The following is a 26,345-nucleotide window of genomic DNA, read 5'->3' on the forward strand; positions in this document are numbered from 1 at the left end:
TCTGTAACCTGTCCTACAGTGTTCTAATATCAAAAATGTAGATTACTTGGTCCTTGCACGTCAGCACTCCAAGAAACTCCCAAGCATTTAGTGCCACAGCCTCATGCAGTCCCATAACCAAAACCTGCTTTCCCCTCTGTTCCGGGCTGTTTTCTCTAAATATACTTCAAGCGATGTTTTTTGGGTTTGTTTGTTGAGGTTTTGTTTTAAAAACTTCTAAGAGTTTTACCAGTGGAGGGAGGGCCTCAGTATTTGGAAAGTCCTACTAACTCTGGCTTAACTGGATGGGCTTTTTTACATGGTAACAAGCAAGTCAAAGTATCCTGTAGAATTACCAATACTGGAACTTTCCATGCATCCTGTTCACTTCTGGCTGGACAGGTACAGCCCTCTGGCATCCCGCAGGAGGGCGTGTGCTCCCACAGCTTCCCCGGGAGCTCTGCTGCCACCTCTGCCCTGTCCCTCTGCACCTCTGCTCTCCAGGACGGGTTCGCTGTGATTTGGCACCGCTGGGCACCGACCCGAGCGGTTCCGGTCCCGCCTGAGGCGTTCGCGCCAACTCCGTGTCCCGCATCCCCCTGGAAAAAGAGGCGGGGCTGGCAGGGACGCACGGCGCGCGCGGGCGCCGCCGGGAGTTGCAGTTCCTGAATGCGCAAGGAACGCAGGCAACTCCATTTCCCGTCTGTCCTCGGGAGGCGGGCCGCGGGTGCGTGCGCGGGGTATGACGGGTATTGTAGTTCTTGCGTCGCGCCTCGGACGTGCGAAGGGAGGAAGGCTGGGGGAGATAAAAACTACTACTATGGCGGTAGGAGAGGCTGCCGGGAGACGGTACGGCAGCCTGAGAGGCCACACTGCGCTCGCGTCGGGGCGGCGGAGCACACGCGGAATCGGCGGAGCGAGTGCTGAGTCGGTGCCGCCGCCGGCTCCCCCTTCACCCGGGAGACGCTTCGGGGCCGCGGAGCCTTGTGGGGCCGCAACAAAATGGAGGCGAACGGGAGCGGCAGCGGGAGCAGTAGCGACTCGGCTCCCGACTGCTGGGACCAGGCGGACATCGAGCCGGGCAGCGGCGCCGGCCCGGGCTGCGCCCCGCCAGCCGCGGAGGCCGAGGCGCAGCAGGAGCTGCTCGGGGCGGCCTTCAGCCGGCAGCTGAACGTCAACGCCAAGCCCTTCGTGCCCAACGTCCACGCCGCCGAGTTCGTGCCGTCCTTCCTGCGGGGCGGCCCGGCGCCCGGCCTGCCGCCGCCCTCGCCCCCGCCCGGCCTCCCGCCGCCGCCGCCGCTCGGTAACCGCGGGGCCGGCACCGCGGAGGGCGAGGGAGGCAGGGAGGGATGGGGGCCATGTTGGGAGGGCGCGGGGCGAGGGTGCCGGGCCCGCGGCGGCCGGGAAAGGGCCACGCGGGGCGGGCGAAGAGCCGGGTCGGACTGGGGGGCGGCCCGGGGGTCAGGGGCGTGGGAGGCACGGCCCGGAGCGGGAGCAGGGTCCGAACCGCCAGAGGGTCTCCCCGGCGGGAGGGGCACGGCCGGGGGAGCCCTGCGCAGAGAGGGGCTGGGAAGGGGCGGCGGGGGCGCGCAGCACCGCAGGGGAGCCGCTGCCGGCGCCCGAGGCAGCCCCCGAGTTCGTGGGGGCCCCGGCGGGGTGAGGCCGCGGCTTGCGGGGCTCTGCGGGCTGTGCTCTGCCCAGGGAGCAGCAGGAACTGGGGTGTTCGGGCTCCCTGTGGATCCCCAGTGCGTTTCGCTGGGACCTTTGTTCGCAAAGGGTCACCCACGATGAGAAAAAACCACATAGCTCAGCTCTTACTATAATATATAAAATAAATATAATATATGTAACATATGTAATATATAATACTCTAGGAGTTGTCCAAGATTTTGGAGGTAATAAATTTAGTGTTGCCTGGAAGAAAAGCACTGCTTCGGCCACCAGTGGCTCAGATGTATCTTAAATGCCTTTCTGAAGATTATATCAAGTAATTTATTTTTTTTTCCTAACATAATGCCGATAAAGGATTAGTAGGGAGAGGAGTTTTGTCCAGCTGGCCTCAGCTAATGGAATAACCTGAAATTTACCCTGCTTTTAATTTCAAATGATCTTTGTGTACGCAGCCAGTGTTTATACTAGATGTACTTAGCATATGGGAAATTAAAGGAAAGCTACTTTTTCATTTCCAGCTCCAAACTGAAGGTTCTTGCAAACATCAGACATGTTGCTTAACTTTGTGGTAGTGTTTTAATGTTACTTCTGTAGCTAAGGAGTTTGGGACTTCCTAACTTTTCCTATAATTTTTTCTATCTCTATTGGTGTAGTATGAAACAAGCTAGTGTTTCAGGTAGTTATCTAGTATTTTAGTTTCACTAAAGATACTACTTGTTGGTTTATGTTTGGCATGATTTCCTATTGGTTGTGGCTTATTATTTATCGTGTTTTGTCTTAATATATTAATTGGTTTTAATCTCCCTAGTATCTAAAGTTAATAGTTGTTAACAACTAAAATATATAACTTTTATATATGACTCTTTAATATTTTTGTAACAAAATATTAATCTGTTCCTTAGGTTAGATTATGTGTTCTCTACAGCTTTTCAGCACTCCTGATTTTTAGCAGAAGCTGTAGCTCATGTACTGTGCAGGCAAGCAGTGTCTAAGTGCGTTAAAATAAACTTCAGAGAAGCCATGAACAGACTCTTGAATTCCATTTAGAATAAATATATACATTAAAGTTCTCAGATGTAAAGGTAGACTGGGTAGCTTGGGGCTGTGAAGAACTTTTGGTGCACCTTTGACTAATCTTCAAAATCCATTCTTGTATTTTGCAAATATTCCAATCTGAATCCAAGGTTTGGGGTTTTCTAACTATGTAATCAATACTATGACTGAAAGCTTTCCTAGTGTTTTGAATATTATTAGAATAATTTTGATTTTTTTTTTTCTCCTGGCTGCTTTTGTAAGGTTTCATCTAAGTTTTTTTGTATTTAATTTTTTTTTTGTAGGAATTTAAACTACATCTCTTCACCTACTCATTATTTCTTCGTTCTCCTTTTCTCCACTCTTTTGCTACTTCTGTGGCCTGTGATGAGCATTTTCTTTCCAGATATTAGGGATAACTTGAAAGCTGCCTGATCATCTGGAGTCATCAGGATAGCTTTGCTTTGTGTCTGCATTGCTGAGTGCATTTCCTACATGGTGCTATAATCTACCTGGTTTGAATTCACCTTGATTGCTTCTTTATTATCTTCTTTAATGTTTAGGATTTCGAGTTTCTCTAAGTAGCTTCAATATCCCTAAGATTAGGCAGACAAAAATCTGCAGTTAAAAAAAATACAATTTCTTTCCTAACTGGAATATTGTGCTTGTTAGGTACTCCTCCAGTTCCGATGTGCTTGGTTACAGAAGGTAATTGACAGTCTTCTCCTTGCAGATGTTTGTATAAGGTGACAACTACTTTCCTGGCTGGAAGAACTAGGTGGAGCTTGCTCTGGAAATAAGTCAGAACAACATGTGATTAGACAATGGTGCTGAATAGGTTACTTTTCAGCAACCCAGTTTGCTTTTGTTCACATAGGGAATTAGGTGCTCTGTGACACTCATTCTTCATTACATGGTTTGTAGTGGGGAAGAACCTAAATTAGGGTTGATTAATCGAAACCTGAAGAAATCTAAAAAGTTGGCTGTCACTTTGGGAATTTCAGTGGCCTAAAGTTAGGTTCTAGTAATGCTTTTTTCTTCTTGGAACTTTCTCTTGGTGAGGTTTTGTTCAAGTCATAATTCCTTAGTAATTCAAAGGCCATTATAGATCAGGATAAGTGTGTAGTAGCAGCATGGCATATAAAAAATTCCACAGGATTGATTCCATTGTGTGGCTGCAGTGTGTTACAGTGTTTCCTTTCATGCACACTAACTTAATGTTTCTAGTAATTTGAATAAAATTCCTGTAATTTATGTTTAGAGCACAGAAGGAGCACTCTCAGAAGCCATTTATGGAGTAAGAAGACAACTTTCTAAAACTGAGACTCCTGAGACCTGCATTCCTAATAGCTTACTTTAAAACTGGTTTACACTTGCTTTCTTTTGATTGGAAATTGTATATTAGGAAGAAAGCTGACTGATGTTTACCACCAATATAACTTCTCCTCAGAGATAATTTAATTCCTAAACAATTCTGAAACTATCATTGGATTATATGGGAAAAGCATATTATTTATATTATTGAATCTAAGGAATATACTAAAACCAGTATGTTCTAAATGTTGTAGCCGTCAGCACTTGCTTTTATCAAATTATATCCAAGTGAAACTCGTTCATGTAAAATCTGTCTTTGTTGGATTCTGATGGAAATGTGAAATGAAGACTTTTTTGTTTTCTGTCTGTCACAGCCATGGCTGCAGCACAATTATGTGACAGGTGAATTGGGAGGGTGTCACAGACCTGTTGTACTGGGGAGACTCTCTAGCAATTGCTGGACTAACAAGCTCAACTGAATTAAGGCCAGGTGTGATACTTGATGAAATGACAGCAGATTGTGTTAAGGCCTCTAAATGTACATGGTCACAACTGTGCCTTGCAACTTCACTCTTCTTTAGTTTCTATGACTTCTTTTTGTACTCTGTTTTATTAATTTTGTAGTTGTATATAGGAGATAATTACATTTGGGTAGCTTTTTCTTTGTTTCTGTTTCAAGCAATGGTTCAGAGGGAATAGTTAACACCAATGCCCAATTAATAAGATTTCTATTTTTTTTTTTTAACTGGGTAGGAGAGAATCAAAACATTTCTGAAAATGCAGCATCAATCTGCATTTTTGTGGTTCAATTTTTGTCATAGTTCTTGAATACTCACAGGATTCTTGGTAGAATTTATCACAGCTTCCTTGTATGGTCTTTACTATATTTTGTGTTAGTTTTTCTTTTCAGAAATAATTTTTAAGTATTCACTCTTGATTATGCTTGGAGCAGGAGACTAAACTACCGAACTCCTGGGATCCCTTCCAACCTGAATTGTTCACTGATTTGAAGTATGCAGTGGTAGTAGCAAGAGAAAAAGCATCATTAGTATGAAAGTAGTAAGAATAAAAAGTGTGACACACAGCAGCTGGTGTAAGGAAAGAGCATTTGTCCTTTTTGAGGCATTAGGGCTACTGTTTAATTTGGTAGTTCTCTTGACCACTTCAAAAGAATTTCTAAATGTCTTTGCTAATGGCTACAGTTTAAACCACTTGCACCTACAATCCTGAGCCAAGCAAACATCTGGCTTAGGATTCAGTGCCCCTGTTTGCTTCTCTCCCTAAATATCCTCACTTGCCTGCAGTAGTCATTTCTGAAACAGTTGAATTCAAGCAGCTGGACATCCTCAGCCTTCAAGTGCTGTAAATAAACTGATATAGCATTTTTCTTCCTGCTTTTCCCTGCCCTCATTTTTTCTGACCTTGTAGCAGCTGGGACATCCATGTGTCAGTCAAACACAAGAGGTGGAGTTTCAGTGTCTTCTACTTCAGTTCTGAAACCTGTACTTTCCAGAGCAGGATGATGAGTTATCTGTACCACTGTGTTCCCCACAGTCTGTTATCTCATTTTACACTCTGAGACTCTTCAACATCGCAGTTGTCTACAGTTGTTCACTTTGCATGTGAACTTGCTGAGAAAGACTTGTCTAAGACTAATAGCCCACAATTCAAGAAGCTGTTGTGTTGAAGGGGTTACATGATTGTTCTTGTCGGCCTTGGAACAGCCATGTGCTGATGATTTCCTCACTGGTGTTGGTAGTGCTACTATTAATCCTTCAGAACTGCAAACTTGAACTGCTCACATGGCAGCAAATCAGGGTTGTATTGTCAGAGCCAGTATATGGGATAAATTCTTCTTATCTGAAAATCTTGATTTGAGTTGGCACTTGACTATCTAGAGCAGTATTCTGGATCAGCTTCTCTAGACAGATGAGCTGCACAACCACTTTTAAAACAGTCAGTGCAGAGAAAGGCTGGACGTCTTGGCACTGGCAGGTGATCAGATACAAAATACCTGTGTGATGCACTCAGGGTGCCAATGTGTTACACAGATGTCCTTTATCTACATCTAAAGTGTCCCCAGGAAGGTGGCCAGGATTGTGTTGCTCCTGTTAGAATAATTCATCACCCTCGTGGCCTTGCATGACTCCAGTAAAAGCCACACAAACCCCTGGGAGTCAGCTGTGCACTGCATGAACTGTCTTGGGGCTACAGGCTGCTGACCATGTGTTTGGCACTCTGCTTTGGGCTACTGCATGAATGGGTTTGAAAGCATGATGTTATCTTAAAACTTGATTGCTCTCTCAAAATGAAAACAAAAATAAATTGGGATAATTCTTGGATTCTATTTATAATCTGGTTACATAGTTCCACTTAAGGAATTCTGGCATTTTTCTTCTGTTTTGTGATGAGAGATATGCAAGCAAAAGAAGCAGATGATTGTAACAAGCCAAGATAGAAAGATGGTTTTGTGTTTTTTATTATGAAGAAATAAAGCAGTCATAATTTAGTCCATTAAATTAATGACTGTGTTTTGAAGAGGTCTATGGGAAGATGACAGTGATTGTATTTCAATGCAGAAGTTAGTTTAGAACAGGTGATGCAATACTAAAAATATGGGTTATACTAAAGATACTGGGTTATGAGGTCTTTGACAGAGTGGAATCCTGAAGTGTTGAAATACTGAGCTTGGTTTCTTGAGTATCTGTCTTAAAAATCAAGTGATCAACTGAGCACAAATACTAGGCGTTAAGCAGAAGAGGGTTTTAGTATATTCCCTGAAAATCCCCATAAGCTTTCTTAAACTTAGTTGTTAAGAAGCATGTCAGGTTTAGATAAGATAAACTTAAGGTGTGTCCTCCCTGGGGAAGGAAGAAGGTGGGTCTTTTACTAAGCTAACATGTAATAAAATTCTGTGGATATGAAACAAGTGCTAATTTTTTTTTTTGGTGAATTTTACAGAGTCAGAGCTGCTCTTGATTTGGTGCATTTTAAAAACCGGTGTGTCCACTGGTGAAGCTGGGGAATAGGCTATAAAGCAGGGCAGAGAGGAGAATAACATAATTTTGGGTTTAACTTTCAAAACAACTGCCTTACAGTGAACTCCTGAAAACCTTTTCTTTCTGTACATTTCTAACTATTGAATATAAAACACTTTGTTTAGCTGTAGCACTTATTTGTGCTTGATGTAATCTTTGTGTGTTGTTGTTATCTAAGAATCTCTTGGGGTTTCTTTCATTCTGCTTTTCACGCTGTGTGTGTTTGATGCAGACTTTTATTTTTTTACTCTGCTGTAATTGTCTTTATGCTTTCATTTTAAAAAAAGGGGGGGGGGCAAACATCTGTTATGTAATGCATGAAAACTGTTGAGACTGTATGACTATTGTGTAAATGTGTGCTGAATTTAGGTATTGGAATTACACATACAAAAAGGAGATGGGAATCCTAAGGTGGTGTCATGTGTTTCTTCACTCTTCAGGAATTCCCGTGAAGAAACTTGATGCCTGTATTAGAGAAGCAATAACAAATTCACTATACAGGCATCTAAGTTTTGTAGATAAGATGTTTATCTCCGGCTGAATTTGCCTTTTTTATTTTTTTACTCTTTTTTTTCTTTTTTATCTCTTTGCTGTGTGGTGCAGTTTCATTAACTCTGTAGTCTACCTCAGTTGTCAGGTTCCAGTCTTGTCTGGGTTCTTATCACTCCAGCGGCAGAGCAGGAGGGCTGGAGCTGTGAGTGCTGCTGGTATTGCACTAAATGTCTGCCTCTCATCAATTCTGTGAAGGCTTTTGCATTATTGGTTCAGGTAATTGCTGCTGAGGAATTAACCAGTTAACCACTGGGCAGTTCTTACTTTTGTGTAGCAGCCTGTATCAGCTTTTTCTGTGCATCTGGTAAACTGAGGTTGTGAAAAGATGGAGATTGTCACTACTGCTTAACAGTTGAGTTTGACTTTAATACTGTGTTTTAAGCACTGTTCTACTATTGATTTCTACTTTGCCAGCTGTATCTGTTCTATATATGAAAAAGTTCCTAAATTCTAATAGAATTTTAATTTAGAAACAATTTTCTATTATTTATCTACAAGCATTCTAATATGTTAATGCTGCAGAGTTCCTGGCTTACAGTCTTTTAAAGCAATATTTTCGGAGATTGGATAACTTAGAATCCGTTGTACCTGTGCAGCTTTGGTTATTGTACAACAAAAATGCAAACAAGTACAAAACTTGGTGTGATATGCAACTCATCAGCTGTAGTAGAATGCTATGTGTATGAAGTAGGCAGAGTGGATTCTTTAGGACATGAGATGTATTTTAAAGAGATCAGTCACCATGTTTTACAAGTTGTGCAATTTTGGCCTCTGTATTGGTAGTGTGCATACTCTTCCAGTGAATTTTATATTTAAAAATTCCCACAATTACCTTTTCCAGACAAGACTCTGAATTCCGTAATGTCATTGTCTGATGGCACCAGTAGATAAATGCAACATCTGTATTCATTTTTGCCTTTGGCATTGACAATAAAGATATTCCAAAAAATGTCCTAAGGGTCTGATGTTGAGCAGGATTAAAGATAAACCACTCACTCCATATAATACCGGATAAGGTTGCAACAGCAGTTCTTGACTTAGGGCAAGGAGAGATGGAGTATGGTTAGGTGTAAAATCCAACAGTTGCTTATCATGTGTAAATCCAATAATTTGAGGCATTAAAAAATTGGTGTTGCTTAAGGCATGTGCTGACTTTAAAACCAGACTTCCTCCAAAGTGTGTTTTGAATCCCTCTCATGTGAAAGATTCCTGTCTGAATGATCTCACAAGTGAGAGGATGTGACAGACCAAAATGCAGCAGCCCTGTGGTCTAAGGAAGCAGTAGGATTTTGTCCTTTTCAGGTGATGGTATTAAGGCACATTTCAGGCAATCTGTTCACTTCCACATGTGTCAGTGGTAAATCTGACCCTTTGTCTGAAATGTAGCAGTGTCTGACATAACCTGAAATTGTTTAACAAAAGTAAAAAATTACTGTGGAGAGTGTTTATTTTTGTCACTTAGAGCATGTTAGTTTTGAAATTAAGGGGTTTTTTATTTATTTACTTGGTTTCTTAACAATTTTTTTTAGTGAGTGGTTTTATTTCTAATTTGAAGAAACAGTATATGTTTCATATAATTCAGTGTCCTCTTCCAAAGCATGTCTACCACTTCTGTACCAAAGTGACCAGAGTGTAATAAATGGCTGTGGTTATTGCTGAATATCTGTTGCCCCCCAGTTGTGTGGTATTAGTACTCTTTAGCATCCATGCACAAACTATCTTATTGACTCCCATGTGCTAGACCTGTACAAAATGTACAGAGGGACCTTTTTTTCCTACTTCCTCTTTGTTAGTTGTGAAGAAACTTTTTTCCTGTATGCATACCTGCTGTATTATGGACCAGAAAGTAAAAACTGAGTTTATATAAATGCTGTTGATTGACAATATATTTCTAAGAAATTAACTAGCTCTCCAACCACTTGTAAAACTCCTGTTTCAAGGCAAGTGCATTAATACTGCCATTTGATACATTTTTCATTATAGACAGACTTCTGGAGTGAAATCAAAAGCTTGTTGAAATAATCTTGTAATTAAAATACTTATGCATCCCAACCACAGTATGTGTGAAATAGCCAACAATCTTCTGATGTGCTACAAAATGGAGGCTTTAGGTTCATATCTAGATTTTGTGCCACCTGCTTACCACACTCAAAAATGGGCTGATTTGAGTCTTTTCCAGCTGCCAAATGGCAGTGATAGATCATTTCTTTAAAAGGGTCTAAGGGTATTCTATTCCTATGCTTTTACTGACTATATTAAATCATTCTCTTATTATCTGGTTGATTTGTTTTTGGGAGTGTAGCTCATGTCTGATCCAACACAGGAGTGCAGGGAATGGTTTCAGCTGGGCATTGCAGTGCCCCCTCCCTGGCTTGCTGCTGGCCACTGGATGTTGTGCTGTGACCCACATTCACCCTGCCTGCAAAGCCCTGTCCTCTGGCCCCCTGCCAGCTCTCCCGGCGCTGCTCCACTTTAGAGAAGTCTGCAGCAAATACGCAAACAGTGCGAAAGCAAAGAGGCTTAGAATAGGGTCCTTCTCTGTGTGGTTTTGTTCTTTTGAGGGGATTTGTTTCATCTTTAGGTCCCATCATGCGTATAGAGCAAGTGATGCTTTAAGATCTGTGTTTAGAATTCAGTTGAAGGAGAGATAGAGTACAGCTAAACAGAGGGTATGAATTTTGTATGTGGCTGAAAAATAAAGATAGTGAACTTGTTTCAAAGCATTATGAAGCCGAACTTATACCAAGAGAAAACTAAATAGGTTAAGGTTTTAGGGATAGTTATAGAAGGCCTTGATCATGTGACATAACATCCCAAAACACTGAGTGGTGTGTTAATTGGAGTGTATCACTCCTAGTAGGTTTAATAATTAGTTACACCTTGGCATAAAATGTAGTGGCATGGTTTAGTGCATGAGAGGGTTGAGTAATTTATCCAAAAAAACCATACTTGTGGCTTTGATAGATGCATGTGACCGATGAGATTGCCTTCCACATAATGGGACTGTGCTGTGGTGTTTAAGAGGACTGGCAAACATACCAGATATCTGAATGACTTTATATCTCTTGACCATAATAACTACAGAAGATGTTAAGAATTTGTTTTTAATAGCTTGTTTCTATTTTCTACTCAACATTTAGTGGAAGTGAGGCACAAGAGCAGTGTAGACATGGCTGTAAGCAGCAGCTGGCAGCCCCTTTCCCTGCAGTTGTGACACCACATTGTTTCTTTGGATACAATGAAACTGCTTTGATGTTTTTAAACACCAGTTAGACACTAACACTTACCGATAGCCAGCATAGCCAGTGTGCTCAAAAAAGATGGGCAGGTAAAATACTATGTATAGGAAAATTGCTTGCTTTAAGTGTATCTTTCCATGCAGAGGGAGAAAATGTGTTTTTAGAAGTGGTATATTCTTTTCACCATGTTTAGGCAGTATTCTTTAGAAGTATTTGCACTTGGAGGCTGTGTTTAGTACTACTTGGTGGGGAGGGAAGTTATTCTTTCCATACACTTCTTGCAATCAAGTTGGGAGATGGTCTTTCTTGGCAAAGTTTGGAAATTGGTCACAGCATTTTAAAAGATAAACTTTTTTTCTCTGCAGGTGCACCTGTAGAGCCTTCTCCAGAGGAGCAGACAGCCTCTTGTGAAGGTAGTTGTTTTTGTGATCTTCATAACATGATTTTTTTAAAAATACTGCAAATAATCTCTTTTAAATCTCTATGAACCTTTTCCAATCTTCATTATCCTCATACTACTCTTGTAAGGCAATGTGATTATCTGTAGTTATTTAGTTTTATAGGCAGTTGAGAAAGGCTCATAAAGTGCATTATGGAAGATCATAAAACTAGCGTGAAGCAGAATTTTCAAAATGAACCTGTATATTGAAAAGTTTTGGCAAGCGCCAAAACATCTGAACTATCCTTTTATTAAATTAGTCATTCAGTTTTCTTTGTTCTTGATTACTGTCATGGTGAATATGTGTCTTCAATGATTATTTTTTCCCCCTTCTTTTCCTCCTAGGTTCAAATGCTGCTGTTAACATGGAAATTTCAGAATCTGTTGGTAAGATGAGAATTGTTCCTTTTCACTATGATAGTACTATAATGTACTACTGCAGTGCTTTTACTGAACCACTGCAAACAAAATAGTAGAGCCATTACACTTACAAATAGTCCTTAGTGGTTATTGTTGTATCTTTATACTTGGATGAGGAAAGAGGTAATTGAACACTAGTATGCATTGAAAGCTGCAATTGGATTACTTGGACATTTTAAAATGATCTGTGATTTATTAAAAAAATAATTTCATACTACAAAATAGCCTCATTAACATGTGTGGAATGGTGAGTAGCAAAAAACTTTAAAGTGGTCAGCAATGTGAACAATCAGAACATGGAAATTGTATCTTTCTCATTGTTTTTATATGGCTTATGAGTGAACTTAAACTATAATCCCTCTCCTTTGCTTTCTAGACATTTGGTAGTGTGTGTCTGTGGATTCAGGTTACTGTGCTGGTCTGAGTGGATCTTATATTAGCTTTTTCTATGTGAAGTTGTTGGCTTGTTAAAACAAAACTTTCTGTATCCTAGATTTTTTGTCAGCACACAAACTAGCTTGAAAGCTCTTACTATTAATTTCAGAAACAAGCAGCAGTTGTCCCTTTTTCTATAGGAAAATGTTAACAGACCTGGTAGTAAAAACCTTGTGATTGCACCTTTAGGGCAGGGACTTTTCCCCAAGGTAATTCTTTTTAATTTCCTTATCTATTTGAATATATCTAATTGATTCATTTTTAGTGGAAAATGGAGAGACAGAAATGTCCCCAGAAGAGTCATGGGACCACAAAGAAGAACCCAGTGAAGCAGAGCTAGGAGGTGGTCCTGCAGGGGATGCGGGGCCTTCTGAAGAGAGCGCTCAGGAAATGATGGAAGAGGAGGAGGAAATACCAAAACCGAAATCTGTTGTAGCACCTCCAGGTGCTCCTAAAAAAGAGCACGTAAATGTAGTATTCATTGGACATGTAGGTAAGTTGTAAGTGAAAGTGAAGTAATTGGATCTGTCTGTTGTGTATTATCTAGAACTCAGAGGATTAGAAATTAATGCTATTCTTTGTATTCTCCATGTCTTGAGGCTCATAGGAGCATTCGTTCTAACAAAGCTGCTCTGGAAAATGAAAAATTTAAAGGTCTTTCAGGGGTAGAGTGCTAAGGTTAGAGTGTGTTCTCTTGGACACAGCAGTACCTGTGTTCATGATTTCTCAAGTACCTGCTCCTGTTGAGTGCTGAAGTGACACATCTGTGTTTATGATCTAAAGAAAAAAATCAGAAAATTGTGCTTCTTTGCTGCTTATTTTAAATAAAAAGGGTTCTTGCTATTAGATTCAAAAATTACTATTCTAAGTACTAGGATTTGTAGGGTTACAACAATAGATTAGAATAATTCATAGTTAAAAGAAGCATTTATAGCAAAATATCTTCACTTAATAGTTTCAATGAGCTTCATAAAAACTTGGGTGGTGTCAGAACTAGAGAAGAATTATTGAATCACAAGTTATATAGTAAATTCTGTCTTTTCATTTCTATAGTTACCTATCACCTTAAAAGTACTGTAATTTAGTCCTTGGGTAAATTCAGAATGGAGTCACACAAAGTAAAAGGGCTGAGGGCAGAGGTACATCCCAATATTGAAGAGCAGCCCACACAAGTTAGGGATAAAGGAAGTAGGGGAAGGGGATTTTGCTAGAGCTTCCCACACTCTTGACCCTGGCTTTAGCTGGATCACTGCTTGGTGAGGGGTTTTTGTTAGGGATAATGCTGAATTTATATATATAAAAACAGCATGTTCAAAATTTGGTGTAATTTAATGGACAACAAATTATAATGGGAACAAGGGAAGATGCAGGATGCTTCCAAAAATTTAGATTATGGTTCAAAAAAAGAAATCCTTTGGAAATAAACTGGATGACTTAGTTTGTAATGGTCTGCTGTTTCTAGAATTGTAAATTGTTGATGACTTGAATTAATTTTTTTTTAGATGCTGGCAAGTCAACTATTGGAGGACAAATAATGTAAGGAAACTCTTGAAATTTTTGATTTCCTGTTCTTGTGAATTAAAAAACATCAATTAAAATTAATATTTTCTTTGGGGCTTTGACCAGCATATGTTAATACTTTTATAACAGAATGTTTCTATCCCTGACAATTGTGGTACTTACTGTCTTTGGAATTTCTTAATTCCCGTGCATTAATGTTATTGCTATAGGATTTTCACTTAATAGAAACAACTGTGCAAAAGCAAACATTATCAAATTTTAAAAATTAATCCCTTTCTTAGAACATGGCTCTTTTTCTTTGTATTTTAAAATGCAGTTTGAAACTGATTTATGCCATTGGTTAAACTTTGGCCCTTCTGTGAAGATTTAAAAAAATTTAATATCTTTATGTCCCAATCATAATAATCTTTAGGGATTGTGTAAGTTAACTATTTGGAAATATCTTTCTACTTTGTGTAAAATTGCACTTTTATTTTCCCTCTTCTTAGGTATTTGACAGGAATGGTTGACAAAAGAACACTTGAAAAGTATGAAAGAGAAGCTAAAGAAAAAAACAGAGAAACATGGTATGAACTTTGTGAAGATAGTAGCACACTTTGCCCTTTATTGCAATGAAACTGGTTTTAGTCTGTCCCAGTAGCCCTGGCTTCCTTCAGGCAAGATGGTGCTCTTGTCCTGGGTGGATTTTTTTTGTGTGCCTCTTGTTTGGTTTGAGTTTTGTTGCTGTTTTTTGGTCGGTTGGGTTTTGGGGGCAGTGTGTGTATACACAGCACAAGTAGTAGCCTGAATTCTGCTTCAAATAACTCCTGCAAAATTGATTTCCCTTTTGAAACCTTTCTCTTTTTGGCTGGAGGATAATAGGGGTTTAAAGGGCTCTGGAAAAGGAGCAGCTAAAGACTTCCTTAAGGGTAGAGCAACGGTGGAGTCCTCAGGGGAAGGGCATTGAACTGAACTCACTGAATCGTGTGAGAGAGTGGAATAGAAAGGGTGACATAGCTCTTTTCACCAAGCAACCATCGTCCAAGCAGCATGTCTTCAGACATTAGCCAGTCACTACAAAACAAAAGCTAAGGATGTCTACCAGTTGCTGTTAATGGTGAAAAATATTGCTAAGTTAAACCAGTTCAATGGAGTTATCACGTTTTTATCCTTAGTAAGAGTATTTTTTTTCTTCTTTATATTCACCAGTTTTCACAAAGCCTGAAGGAGTTAAGTAATGGGGTTTTATTTGAAATTTCAGTTTATGTAACTGGAAGCTAACTTGTTGGTGGCCAGTGGGAAAAATTATTAGGAGGGGACAAAGGTCGATATAATGAAAATATCAAAGATAGTGTGAATAAAGATGGTATGTATTTCATAGCTAACTTCTGCTTAATATGTGCAAATAAATGAGAATTAATAATTCTCAGTAATGATATATGCAAATTAGAACTAATGTTTTTGTTAATTATGCTGAGAAGGAAGACTTGCTTTGTATTGGATCCTGAGGTGTTTTTGAGACTGAGGCAAACCTTAAATTACTTGAGGTTAGATCACAGCTGAAGAACTTAGAAAATGAAAATTGTTTATTAGAATTTTTAGAATTGAATCCTTGTATGTGCGTGAAGGAGAGCAGGCAATGGGCTCTGCAGCTCACTGTACACAATTCAAACAAAGTCACTGTTGGTCTTAGAAATACTTAAGTTAAGCAATGCTGAAGTGGTTAAAATAATTAAGCAAAAAAAAAGGTCTCTTATGAGTAAAATATTATATATAAATCTAATAAAAATTAATACAACAGTAGAGTAATTGGGTTGGGATTTTTTTAGGTACCTTTCATGGGCCTTAGACACAAACCAAGAAGAACGAGACAAAGGTAAAACAGTAGAAGTGGGTCGTGCCTATTTTGAAACGGAGAAGAAACACTTCACTATTTTAGATGCTCCTGGACACAAGAGCTTTGTTCCAAATATGATTGGTGGGGCTTCTCAAGCTGATCTTGCTGTGCTGGTAAGGACAAATCAGATTGTTTTATTTTGCATATACTGTGGAATTAAGCTTCTGAATTTTATTTTTCTGTTTGCTTCTTTATTCTTTTGGTTACTTATAGCAAGCAGAATTTTTAAATGTTAAGTTTACTGAGATGAGTGAGTTTTGGAGTAATTTAACAGCTTCTTAAAGCTGTCCACAGGTGTCATGTGATTTTTTTATACATGTCAGTGCAGAGACTAATGGGTAATACTGAGGATATACTAGTGCATTTTGAAAGCTTTTACTAGGTCTGACTACCCAGAGTTTTTTGAATAAGGCAGTATTGTTCATTGTTCTGTTGAGAGAATTGTAGAACTTTTATTAAAATATGTATCTTTAATTAGGTTATTTCTGCAAGAAAAGGAGAGTTTGAAACTGGATTTGAGAAAGGTGGACAAACAAGAGAACATGCCATGTTAGCAAAAACAGCAGGTGTAAAGCATTTAATAGTTCTTATTAATAAAATGGATGATCCAACTGTAAACTGGAGTAATGAAAGGTAAGTTTAATATTAAAAAACTAATCTTCATTGACAGATACTGCAATAAAATAATTCCTGGGTAAAGTAATTTTTGTATCCCATTGTTGCTGAAAGAATGATTGACTGGTGGACTAAAGGCAGATGTTATAAAACTGGCAGGAAAACCTGTCTAGGACAGTGCCTCTCAATTAAGCTGGAAGTTCTCTACTCAAGCATTCACTGTCAACTGCTTGGATCCATGCAGACATATCTAACAAACCCATGCATTCTAGCATAGTTGAATTGTTGACTTGGAAACTTTATACTGAGTCTAAAAAAGGAAGTGAGTCAAGAATTGTCAGAGAACTCTGCTGTGTGTTCTGCCCAGAATTGTGGAAGTTTTAGTGGAAGCCAGGAGGGCCTGTGCAACCTTGGAATGTCAGCCTGCCTCACTAAGGCACGCCCAGTTCTCTGTCTTGGTCCCGCCCTAACCTTTTGGCATTACTGAATTCACCCCAAACTGAGAGGAGGCAGTGTGACAGGAATAAATAGCATGAAACCTCCAGAAACTGGAGGAGACAGAGGCAGCACGGAAGTGCCAGCCTGGAGCATGACCTCAGGAGTTGTTTGCATGGTCTGTCCTGCTGTGCTGGCCTGGATCTCTTGCTTTAAACAGTTCCAGCTTGTGCTGCTGCTCCCCTGGCCCTGTCATTGAAGTGTATGGAGAGCAGTGACAGTGCTCTATGGAGCAGAGGAATGAGGGGAATAGACAATACCGAGCTGTGCTGGAGGGTTGGGGAGAAGATGCAAATAGGCCTCCAGATTTTCATTAGGCTTGCTTGCTGCTCACAAAGTAACTTAGCTGAAGGAACTGAAATGTCTGCATGTTTTTTAAAGCACAGGATTATGTTATGCTGGAATAAGTGGAATTTACCTTGATCTGCTTGTCATTTTAATAGATATGAGGAATGTAAAGAGAAACTGGTGCCATTTTTGAAGAAAGTTGGCTTCAATCCCAAAAAGGACATTCATTTCATGCCCTGCTCAGGACTGACTGGAGCAAACCTTAAAGAACAGTCAGAATTCTGTCCTTGGTATATGTATGTATCTTAAATTGAGCAACTTGAATATTTGCTATGTTTAAATAAAAGTAAATGCTTCAGTGAAGCTGGGAGGTAGCAGAGCGTGGTATGTTGTAGTTGTGTGCCAAAGTGCTTGAGGAAATACAGCCAGAGCAATAAGAACACAGCCATGCAACATGCCAGTGAAAAGCATTTGCAAACTTCAGAAGATTATTAGTAAAATATTAGCAGTGTTCCTTGGCTGTGTGAGTTCAGTCCCTTATGAGCACTTGAATTTGCCAGTGATGCTACAGCTGACATTGCTAGAATAAGTAATTGTTTGATGTGAACAGTTTGCTTGAAGCTGTATTATAATTAGGGACAAGCCATGTCTCTCAGTGGATGTCATGTTTTTCAATATTTTTCAGTGTACTTTAAAAAGAATTAATGGAAATCACATTTAGACCTAGCTTATGGTTTTGTATTTCTAAGAATATATTACACATCTGTCATGAGTCTCAAAGGAATAATTAATTGGTGTAAAATATGCCTGTAATGTAACTTAAAAACATGCATTTCCTGGGTATTAATATGTTGGTTGGGGTAAAGTGGACACTACTGATGGGATGTTATAATAGATTTAAGCTGTCTTAGAGGTTATTGTTCTAAATGACAAGATAAAAATGATTCCTTTAGTTGGACTGCATTTATCCATTCTGAGTAATTTTTTTAAATGGAAGGGTGCTCACAAAATTGAAACAAATTCCTTCTGCTCTTTTAGTGGATTACCATTTATTCCATACCTGGATAATTTGCCAAACTTCAACCGTTCAGTTGATGGACCAATCAGGCTGCCAATTGTGGATAAATATAAGGTACAGATTAAAATAATAACATAGAAAGAGTAAAGAGGCTGTTTTCAGAAAGCAGTAAATGGACTATTTACTGTACTTTTAGAGAGTATCTGTTTTCTTCGGTAGTGTTACATTTCCAACTGTAGAATAGAGGAGGGAAGGGGAAGTAAATAATTTTAGCATTATATGAAACTCCTAAAATCTGTAATCTTTCATGAGAACAATTTCCAAAATACTAAGTCTAGCAGTGCTAGATATTCATAGAGTGAAGTAATCAAACTCAGAGGTAAATCATAAATAGAGTGGACTCTTTAGGAAAATGTTTTCAGTTGCTCTGTAATGATTTCTTTCTGTGAAGGACATGGGCACTGTGGTCCTTGGGAAGCTGGAGTCAGGCTCTATTTGCAAAGGACAACAGCTTGTGATGATGCCAAACAAGGTACGGTAAGGTTTAGATATTTTAAAAATCTACTATCATAAAAAAGAGCTTGGTTCTTAATGATACTCATTACTTTAAATCAGAAGATGTTCTGTTGAACACAAGTAAGCTCTCACGTTTTCAGGGGTGATGTTTCTGGGGACACAGAGGGTGTGTGTAGCTTCTTAGCAGTCAGAACTTGGATTCTCCTGCCTTAGGAAACCCAGTTACTGGACTACAAATCATCACACTTCAACTGGGTTTTATTTCATGTTTGTACTGGTGGCCCACTAAGCCTTTTACCTGCTATGGATTAATACTGCTCAATCGTTTATTTCTTTCCCTCTTTCCCCCAAAGGGAAACGGGAAAAAATACTTGAAAAAGAAAAAACTTTTTTTAAAAAATTCAAGAATTAGTAATTCATTATTCAAATATTTTAAATGTTCCAAAGCTTGACAGAACCAAATATAATGAACTTAAACTGTAATGGAATTATTTCTTGAAATAGTGTTATGTTACAATTATTTTATACCAGATTAAAATATTCATAATGCAAAACTAAATATTTATTTTCTTTAAGCACAATGTGGAAGTTCTTGGAATCCTTTCTGATGATGTAGAAACTGACTCAGTAGCTCCAGGTGAAAATCTAAAGATCAGACTGAAGGGAATTGAAGAGGAAGAGATACTTCCAGGATTTATTCTCTGTGATCTCAACAACCTTTGTCATTCTGGACGCACGTTTGACGCCCAGGTAGAATAACAACATTTAATTGTATAGAGGGGTAAAAACCATGGAAATATTTTATGTTTTTCCAAATCAAAAACTTTAGTAGTTTGAAGTTTCAGTTCAAATTTCTAATTCAATGCCATATGTCTAAATGGGCAATAACACATATACTTAAAACTGGCATCATTAATTTGAGTTTTTAAAATATAAGTTGTTTTGAATGTAACTTCTCAATGAAGTTTTAGATACTTATAATGGTGAAAGCAAGACCTCATCAAGCCAGTTCTACTTTACTTTCATATAATAAACTAGTGACTTATAAATGTTGGCTCTTTGACAAAAATTTGTGTATATTGTTCAATTGACTTTTTAATATAGTTCTGCATTGATTATTCTCTGTTCTTTTATAATTGAAATTAGGAAAAATGCACTTATTTTGAATTGTTTTACAGATAGTGATAATTGAGCACAAATCCATTATCTGCCCAGGTTATAATGCAGTGCTGCACATCCACACCTGTATTGAAGAAGTTGAGATAACAGTAAGTGCCATTTTAAGTTGTGATGTGAATATAAAACAATCCAGTTGTTGGGATGAAGAGTTCTGTCATGTCATACATCTGTAGAGCAACTAAAACAACAAAGCTTCAGGCTTGAATGGAATTCTTGGTTGTGCCCTAACACAAACAAAAATGGCTCTAAGTGTTAGCATAAACCTTCTGAAAAAGTGGTGTACGACATGACTGAATAAATCATGCACTCTTTATGTATTTGTTTGTAGGTATATTCTTTCTTAAACGAATTCTGTTTGTTTGTAAAGAAAAATAACCCTTATTTTAGTGCTCATGGCTATTTCTTTTTTCTTGTATACAGGCCTTAATCTGCTTGGTAGACAAAAAAACAGGAGAGAAAAGTAAGACACGGCCCCGTTTTGTGAAACAAGATCAAGTCTGCATTGCCCGTTTAAGGACAGCAGGAACGATCTGCCTTGAGACATTCAAAGATTTCCCTCAGATGGGTCGCTTCACTTTAAGGGATGAGGGTAAGGCTGCTTCAGCAGCAGGTACTGACTGCTGCAAAAACTTACTTGAACTTGGAGCTGCATGGCAGTGAGGTATTAAAATGCTGTTATCTAGTGGAAATCACTCTCTGGGTAACAATGAAAATGTAAATCTAAGCAAATTGTTGACATTGTGCAAGGTCTTGCTAGTAACAGAGAGACAGTTTTATTTGAGTTATGTACAGAAATATGTGTTCTGAAACAAAAGACTGGATTTGAAAAATAATCAGCAGTGTTTTTTTAATGTGTCCTGGAACACCCACCTACAATATGAATACCATAGTTTAACTACTTCAAGTTGAAAAATATCAGGTGGGGATTTGTATGTTGGGCTTTAACATGCACACCCTGGTAAAACTCACAGATTTGTGGGATGCATTTAAAATAAATTATTTGAAATGCATTAAACAGATCTGGTAGTGATTCTGCCATGCCTTCTCCTTAGGTGAGCATAGAAGCAGGTTTTCCACAGTCCACACTGTGTTCTTTGCTGTCAGAATAGCAGTCTTACTATTTTTGAAATTTTATCATGCTTTTAAAATACACTAATGCTACAACATAATAATTTATTCTCTATCATTTCTAGTACTTGAGAGCCTGTATTTTGGGGCAAGTTTTCATGTTCTTGGAGATATCTACATTCCTTTCACAGTAAATATAACTCTGCTGTTTGTCTTCTTGGTTTAGGTAAGACCATTGCAATTGGAAAAGTTCTGAAACTGGTTCCAGAGAAGGACTAAGCATTTTTCTCAATGACCCCGCACAATACTGTGAGGAAAATCGACTCAGCAAAAGCCTACTTCACACCGCCGTCTTATTTTCTGCCCATTGATAAACTTCTCCCCATATTTTGCAAAGACAAATTTCACAGCAAAGGTCCACATTATGTCAGCTTTCTCATATTGAGAGCTCTGCTATGCCACTGTTGAATTTTCCCAAAAAGAATTTTTTTTTCTCCCAAATTCTGCTTCCTTGGAAAGATTCGGCAATAGCTTTGTAAGTGATGTGGACATAATTGCCTATAATTATGAAAATCTAAAGGATTTTTAATGTTTAATTTCCCCCAGCATCTATATTAAGATCTTTTTCCAGGCAGATCATTCAGAGTGTGCGAGTGTGTGTGCACATGTTACAAAGATGACTACCATGTTAATAAACTATTCAATTTGAAATCTTTTTCGGTATTGGAATTGCTTTTGAATAATGTTTTTTATCTGGATGTAACACAGTTGCATTAGCTTTTTAACTTCCCAGTAACCCAGATACTTGGTTACTTGGACTTTTCTAAACTCCTCAGCCTCCCCACACACAGTTTTAAATGAGGCAATTGGGCACTCAACCAAGTTTGTATTAAAACAATTAGGTTTGCCCCTTCCATTTCTTGAATGCATTCTGAAAATTAAAAAAACTTTCATGCAAATGTGGCACCTTCATTAGCTTTACATTGGTTAATATCTTCAGCAAATTTAGGTTGACTTAACATCACTACTAGATACAGGAAGTCAATTTTGAAGGCTAGAACTACATATAGTGTCTTTATAAAAATTCAGCATTATTAAATTCTTAACTGCAGAAAATGCTAACAACCAGTAAATCAGTGAAACTTGCAAAAATAAGAAAATCTGTGGCAATAGTGCCTATTAGTATTTCTAAGAGCTACATTTTGTGGGAGAACTGGGCCAATTAAAAAGTGCCAGTTACATAAATTACTCAGTTCACCCTGTCTTCAATTTAGAGGGCTGGATAATCCTTGCTGTTTTAAAGATCAGTCTGAACTGAGAGGGAGAGACTATTTAAATCCCTAAGACTTTGCACATACTGAAATATGGGAGGTCAGAATCAAGCACAGTCTGTAAATTTTTGCATATCAAAAAGCAATGTAAGCTTATGAGGACCAGTGAAGTTTTACTTGAGAAATTAAAGCAAAACTGGTTCAAAGTAAAGCTTACTCAGTACAACTTGAAGGAGCTGCATAATAAAACCCTATTTAGCTGCACTTTGAAAATGGACTGTCTGCAATTGCTGTCCTGATTCTAACAATTAGGATGAAGGCTAAGGGATTTTTTTCATTTTTCAGAGTATTAGTAGTAATTATTAAAAGGTATCTTCTGATCTTCTTCAGAATATCTTAAATTAAACATTCTCAGCTGTAAAATTGGTAAGCCCATCTTCTCCCCAAAAAGTTTACAGTCCAGTGACTGTATCTGAATTGAAACTCAAAACTGAAACAGATCTACCATTTTTTGGGATTTTTTTTTTGTTTGTTTTGTTTGTTTCTTTGTAACTGTGGAACTCCCATTCATTTCACTTACAGCTACATTGTATGGACAGAAGAAGTTATTGTCCTTCAGTTTCATATGACTACACTTGTAGCTACCGTAATGCATGGAATTTAAATAAATTTTATTATGTCTGCAAATCTCTGGGCTTTTATTTTTTTGGTAAATCAGAGTTTAAAAAGTAACTTTTTTTTTTCTACCAAGTGAACAAAACCCACTGTTCCTTGGATCTTAAACTAATGAAGAAATTAAAAGCCAGGGGAACTTACTGTCTTGTTCATATTCTGAACTGACAAGATTTCCTGATATCTGACTGCTTTCTTGAAGTAAGCTCATGGATTTGAAGTTTCCAAAAACCATTATTGGAGAATACTTAGATTCCTAAATTGTTACGTCCTTTAAAATTTTTTTAAGGCATTGAACTGTATCTGAAGACTAAATGATGCTCCAGCATCAGTTTTCCACTGTTGAGCAAACTTAATGTGGGATTTTAAAACTTCATTATTTTGAGGCTGGACTGAGTATATAATATTAAACTGAAGAATCAGCTGGTGGATTGGAGTATCAGTAGATAGAAAGTCTGAGTATTTTCATTACTCATGCCATCTAGTGCATTAGATTACCATTTCCATAATTCCAGTTAATGTCACCTTGTCTGTAAAGGGAGAGGCTGTATTATCACAGATTCACTAACAGAATCCACATTATGCAATTAAAGATATTCCTATCCTGTAGGAGGTTTTTATTTGGGCATAAAATACTTGGATTCTATAGCAAATACATGAAAATGTAAGACATAAATGTACACAAATTGGCTGCATTTTGGGTAGAACAGCTGGAAGTACATTGTATTTGAATAGTCCTCAGATTACATCTCAACTTTTTCATTTCATCTCCATTCTACATTTTATAGTCCCATTTTTGCTACTATTAAATACAGCTAAGTCTAGATGAAAGAAGACAAAAAAGATAATGTGGCTTTGTTGGAAATAAATACTATTTGCTGATTCACTGATGTAATAAACTTTTTTAAATGACCATTTTGAATACTTCCTTTTGTGAAAATGTGGTATGCTGCTTTGAAGATGAAACAAAAATAAAGGAGATATGCAACCACAACAGTTGAAAGGAAGGGGGGGGAAAAAGAGAAAATAAAAGCTGGATTGAAGATACAGCACCCCTAAGAACACTACCAGGGTAACTGCTTGCATGGGATACTGGCAGGGTATTCCCATGGCGTAGCTCTAACTCACAGAGCAAAACTCTGAGTATTTCTGCAGAAAGGAGAGATTGGGGTGGTTTTTTTTTCCTCAGTATAATGGTATTTGCAGTGTGGTACTGATGAGGAGCACATCTTTCTCTGATTGTCGGCCAAAGTTAGTAGTGTAGTTTGTAGGCTTGAGTGCTTAGCCATGATGTAACTTATAAAAACAAGTTATTATTCTATAAGTTAAGACCTTGTTTGTCCTTGAACTGAAAACCTTGGTATATGTAACAAATATTAAATGAAAAAAAAATAAATCAGAATGTGCTAAAGTGCTAATTATTTGGCAGCAGGAAAATAATTCCTTGTTTCTGCAAGTTCCAAGAAGTAAAGCACAGTAGTTGGAGGAATGGGTGCAGAGATCAGTTGAGTAACATTGCCATCAACTGTCTATGTGAAACCATTCCAGCTACCTTGGAATCTTAGCAGACAATCAGGAACTGATTCACAAACATGGTAACACCAGTTCCTGAAACACTTACTCTGGTAGTAAATTGTATTCCTGAACAGCAAGCCATTGATGATGGTGTAATAGTGTTGTAAGAAAAATAGCTGTTTTAAGGAGGTTTATCTATGGGGATATTTCCTGGCTGCAATTTTTATGCCCCTCTACAGATTTTTTCAGTGGCATAAAAAGCCCAGTGAAAATTGCTCAGTGAAGAACCTCTATTTTAGACTACTTATGGCACCAGTCTATATATTAAAAATCATGTTAATGATGGGAAATGTGGTTTTTTAAGTGTTTATTACTGAATATTACCTAAGAAGAAAAGGTTGTTTCAATGTTCCAAGTATTTGATCTATTTTACTCTGGCATTTTGGTTCATACCACAGGCTGTGGAAATTATGCTGTTAAAGCAGATGACATGTACACCAGACAAGACTCTTTTCTTCCTGAACTGGAACTTAAAGGCTCTTACTTATTCTGCTGTTTTTGTATACCCTATAGAGGACTTGGTACAGAAGAATATACCAACAAAACTGGAGTTACTACTGAAGAATTTACATTGTGAACCTGTTTCTTTCCTTGTGTTTATTTTATTGCACTATAAAGCTGACAAGATACTACTTTTCCTCTGAAAAATTACTAGAAAGGCTTCTTAATGTAAAATAGAAATTTATGCTAACAAACCCAAAATCTGTTGTCTGTGTATATATAACTTCTGATAATCCATATCCTTTCATTGGCTTTCCTTCCAATGTAAATTTTCTACACCTCCTGTTAGTTCCATACACCCAAAAATGTTCACCAATAAGAGTAATAAGAGACATGACGATTAACTGTTGGGTGACAAAAAGGTACTTTAGGCAGTGTTCCTGTCATCTGTTAAGCCCCTAGAAGGGATGTGAGCAAAGCTTTCTAACAAGAAAGCTTTGCAGCTTTGTCCAGTGCCAGGGGCTCTGTCCTTTGGAGCGTCCCTTGGTGTCTGTGGATGACTTGCACCAAAGCCTTGTGTCTGAGTCAGGTTCGAGCTGGAGGCTGATTCCAGGATTGCAAAGGAACACAGTCAAAAGAAAACACCGCATGAACTCTGGTCTAGGGGAGAGATTCTCTTCTGAGCTCTCTTGTAAGGCACTTAGTCCAGCTTTAATCTCTGCATATTCTTTGTGCCGGTTTTGTTGCAAGAACTATGCTTACAGAGATCTGTGATTTTGGCATTGCCATTAAATAATCTGGAGGAACACAAGCTGGGAACTGAAACTTGAATAATCTTAAATCTCAAAGATCTCTTCACAGCAAAAACAATTGCATCTTGTACAACCCTTTTGCTGTGTGAAAGTATAAAATTAGGCCTATAAAGAAACATCTTAAGTAATGAAGTAGAACGTCTTGCAAGTATTTTTGATCTTAGCATTTAAATAAGCAACACAAATGACTTAAAGAAAAATGTATTTTTCATTATCCAAAAAGTTAAATTGAGAGCTACAGCAGGACTGTGTACAGCAATAACACTGATAAAAGTAACAAACCTGATTTCCTTGTTGGAGTAACTGTAAATTTATGACATTGCTAAATTAGAAGTGCACTTTTTTATAGTTTATATGCATTGCATGCTGTATTAAGCTGAAATATTTCTTCTTCACAGATTGACATTATTTTTCCATGACAGCTTTGTTAGCTATGCCAAGTACGTTTCAAGAGAAAATTATTAGACTAAGTCAGTTAAACGACATCTGGTAAAATTTAGTCATGTCAGACAAAATTGTTCAGAAAAATGTACTTGGATGAGACTGATATGTGAGAAATTCAAATCTGAGTCACTAATAAACAGTCCCTTCAGTATCATCCTATTAATGCTATACTGACCCAGTAAAGTCAGACTTCAAACATGCAGTTCAATCATATCTTACAAGACTAGCCTGGCTCATTTTCAGAGAGATGTTCCAGTCATCTGACTTTTTCTATTTTGCTTTAACATATCACATTAGTATGTTGATGTTTTATTACAATATGGCTGCCCTAAAATGTGTAAAGATAGAAGCAAGGCTAATACAATTATCAGAATATACAGCACCACAGCTAGTACCACATGCAGAAATTGCAGCAGTACTAAAAAGGTTTTAATG

General features: G+C 38.2%; 1 protein-coding gene across 2 annotated transcripts; it reads left to right on the forward strand.

Annotated features, from left to right (window-relative positions):
• Nucleotides 1-987: 987 nt before the first annotated feature.
• GSPT1 (G1 to S phase transition 1) lies at nt 988-23,550 on the forward strand. Of its 2 annotated transcripts, XM_015642440.3 has the most exons (15): nt 990-1,282; nt 11,191-11,238; nt 11,610-11,651; nt 12,385-12,612; nt 13,622-13,655; nt 14,129-14,206; nt 15,449-15,629; nt 15,995-16,149; nt 17,070-17,210; nt 17,953-18,046; nt 18,384-18,464; nt 19,025-19,198; nt 19,627-19,716; nt 20,048-20,216; nt 20,922-23,550. In XM_015642440.3, the coding sequence occupies exons 3-15, from the start codon at nt 11,630-11,632 to the stop codon at nt 20,972-20,974; spliced, it is 1,500 nt and encodes a 499-aa protein (XP_015497926.3). In that variant the 5' UTR covers nt 990-1,282; nt 11,191-11,238; nt 11,610-11,629; the 3' UTR covers nt 20,975-23,550. The 2 variants fall into 2 exon arrangements, with proteins under 2 accessions (XP_015497925.3, XP_015497926.3); XM_015642439.3 differs by lacking the exon at nt 20,922-23,550 and having other exon boundaries at nt 988-1,282; nt 20,048-20,688.
• Nucleotides 23,551-26,345: the final 2,795 nt, after the last annotated feature.

This window comes from Parus major, chromosome 14 (assembly GCF_001522545.3).
Source record: "Parus major isolate Abel chromosome 14, Parus_major1.1, whole genome shotgun sequence".
In the NCBI taxonomy this organism is placed as follows: Eukaryota; Metazoa; Chordata; class Aves; order Passeriformes; family Paridae; genus Parus; species Parus major.

Bases quoted from the DNA above. Each gene is read 5' to 3' on its own strand.
- GSPT1 (XM_015642439.3), top strand. From the start codon at position 11,630: ATGGAAATTTCAGAATCTGTTG. The intron at 17,211-17,952 runs GTATGTATCTTA...CTGCTCTTTTAG, and splicing joins GAATTCTGTCCTTGGTATAT to TGGATTACCATTTATTCCAT. The intron at 19,199-19,626 runs GTAGAATAACAA...ATTGTTTTACAG, and splicing joins GACGCACGTTTGACGCCCAG to ATAGTGATAATTGAGCACAA.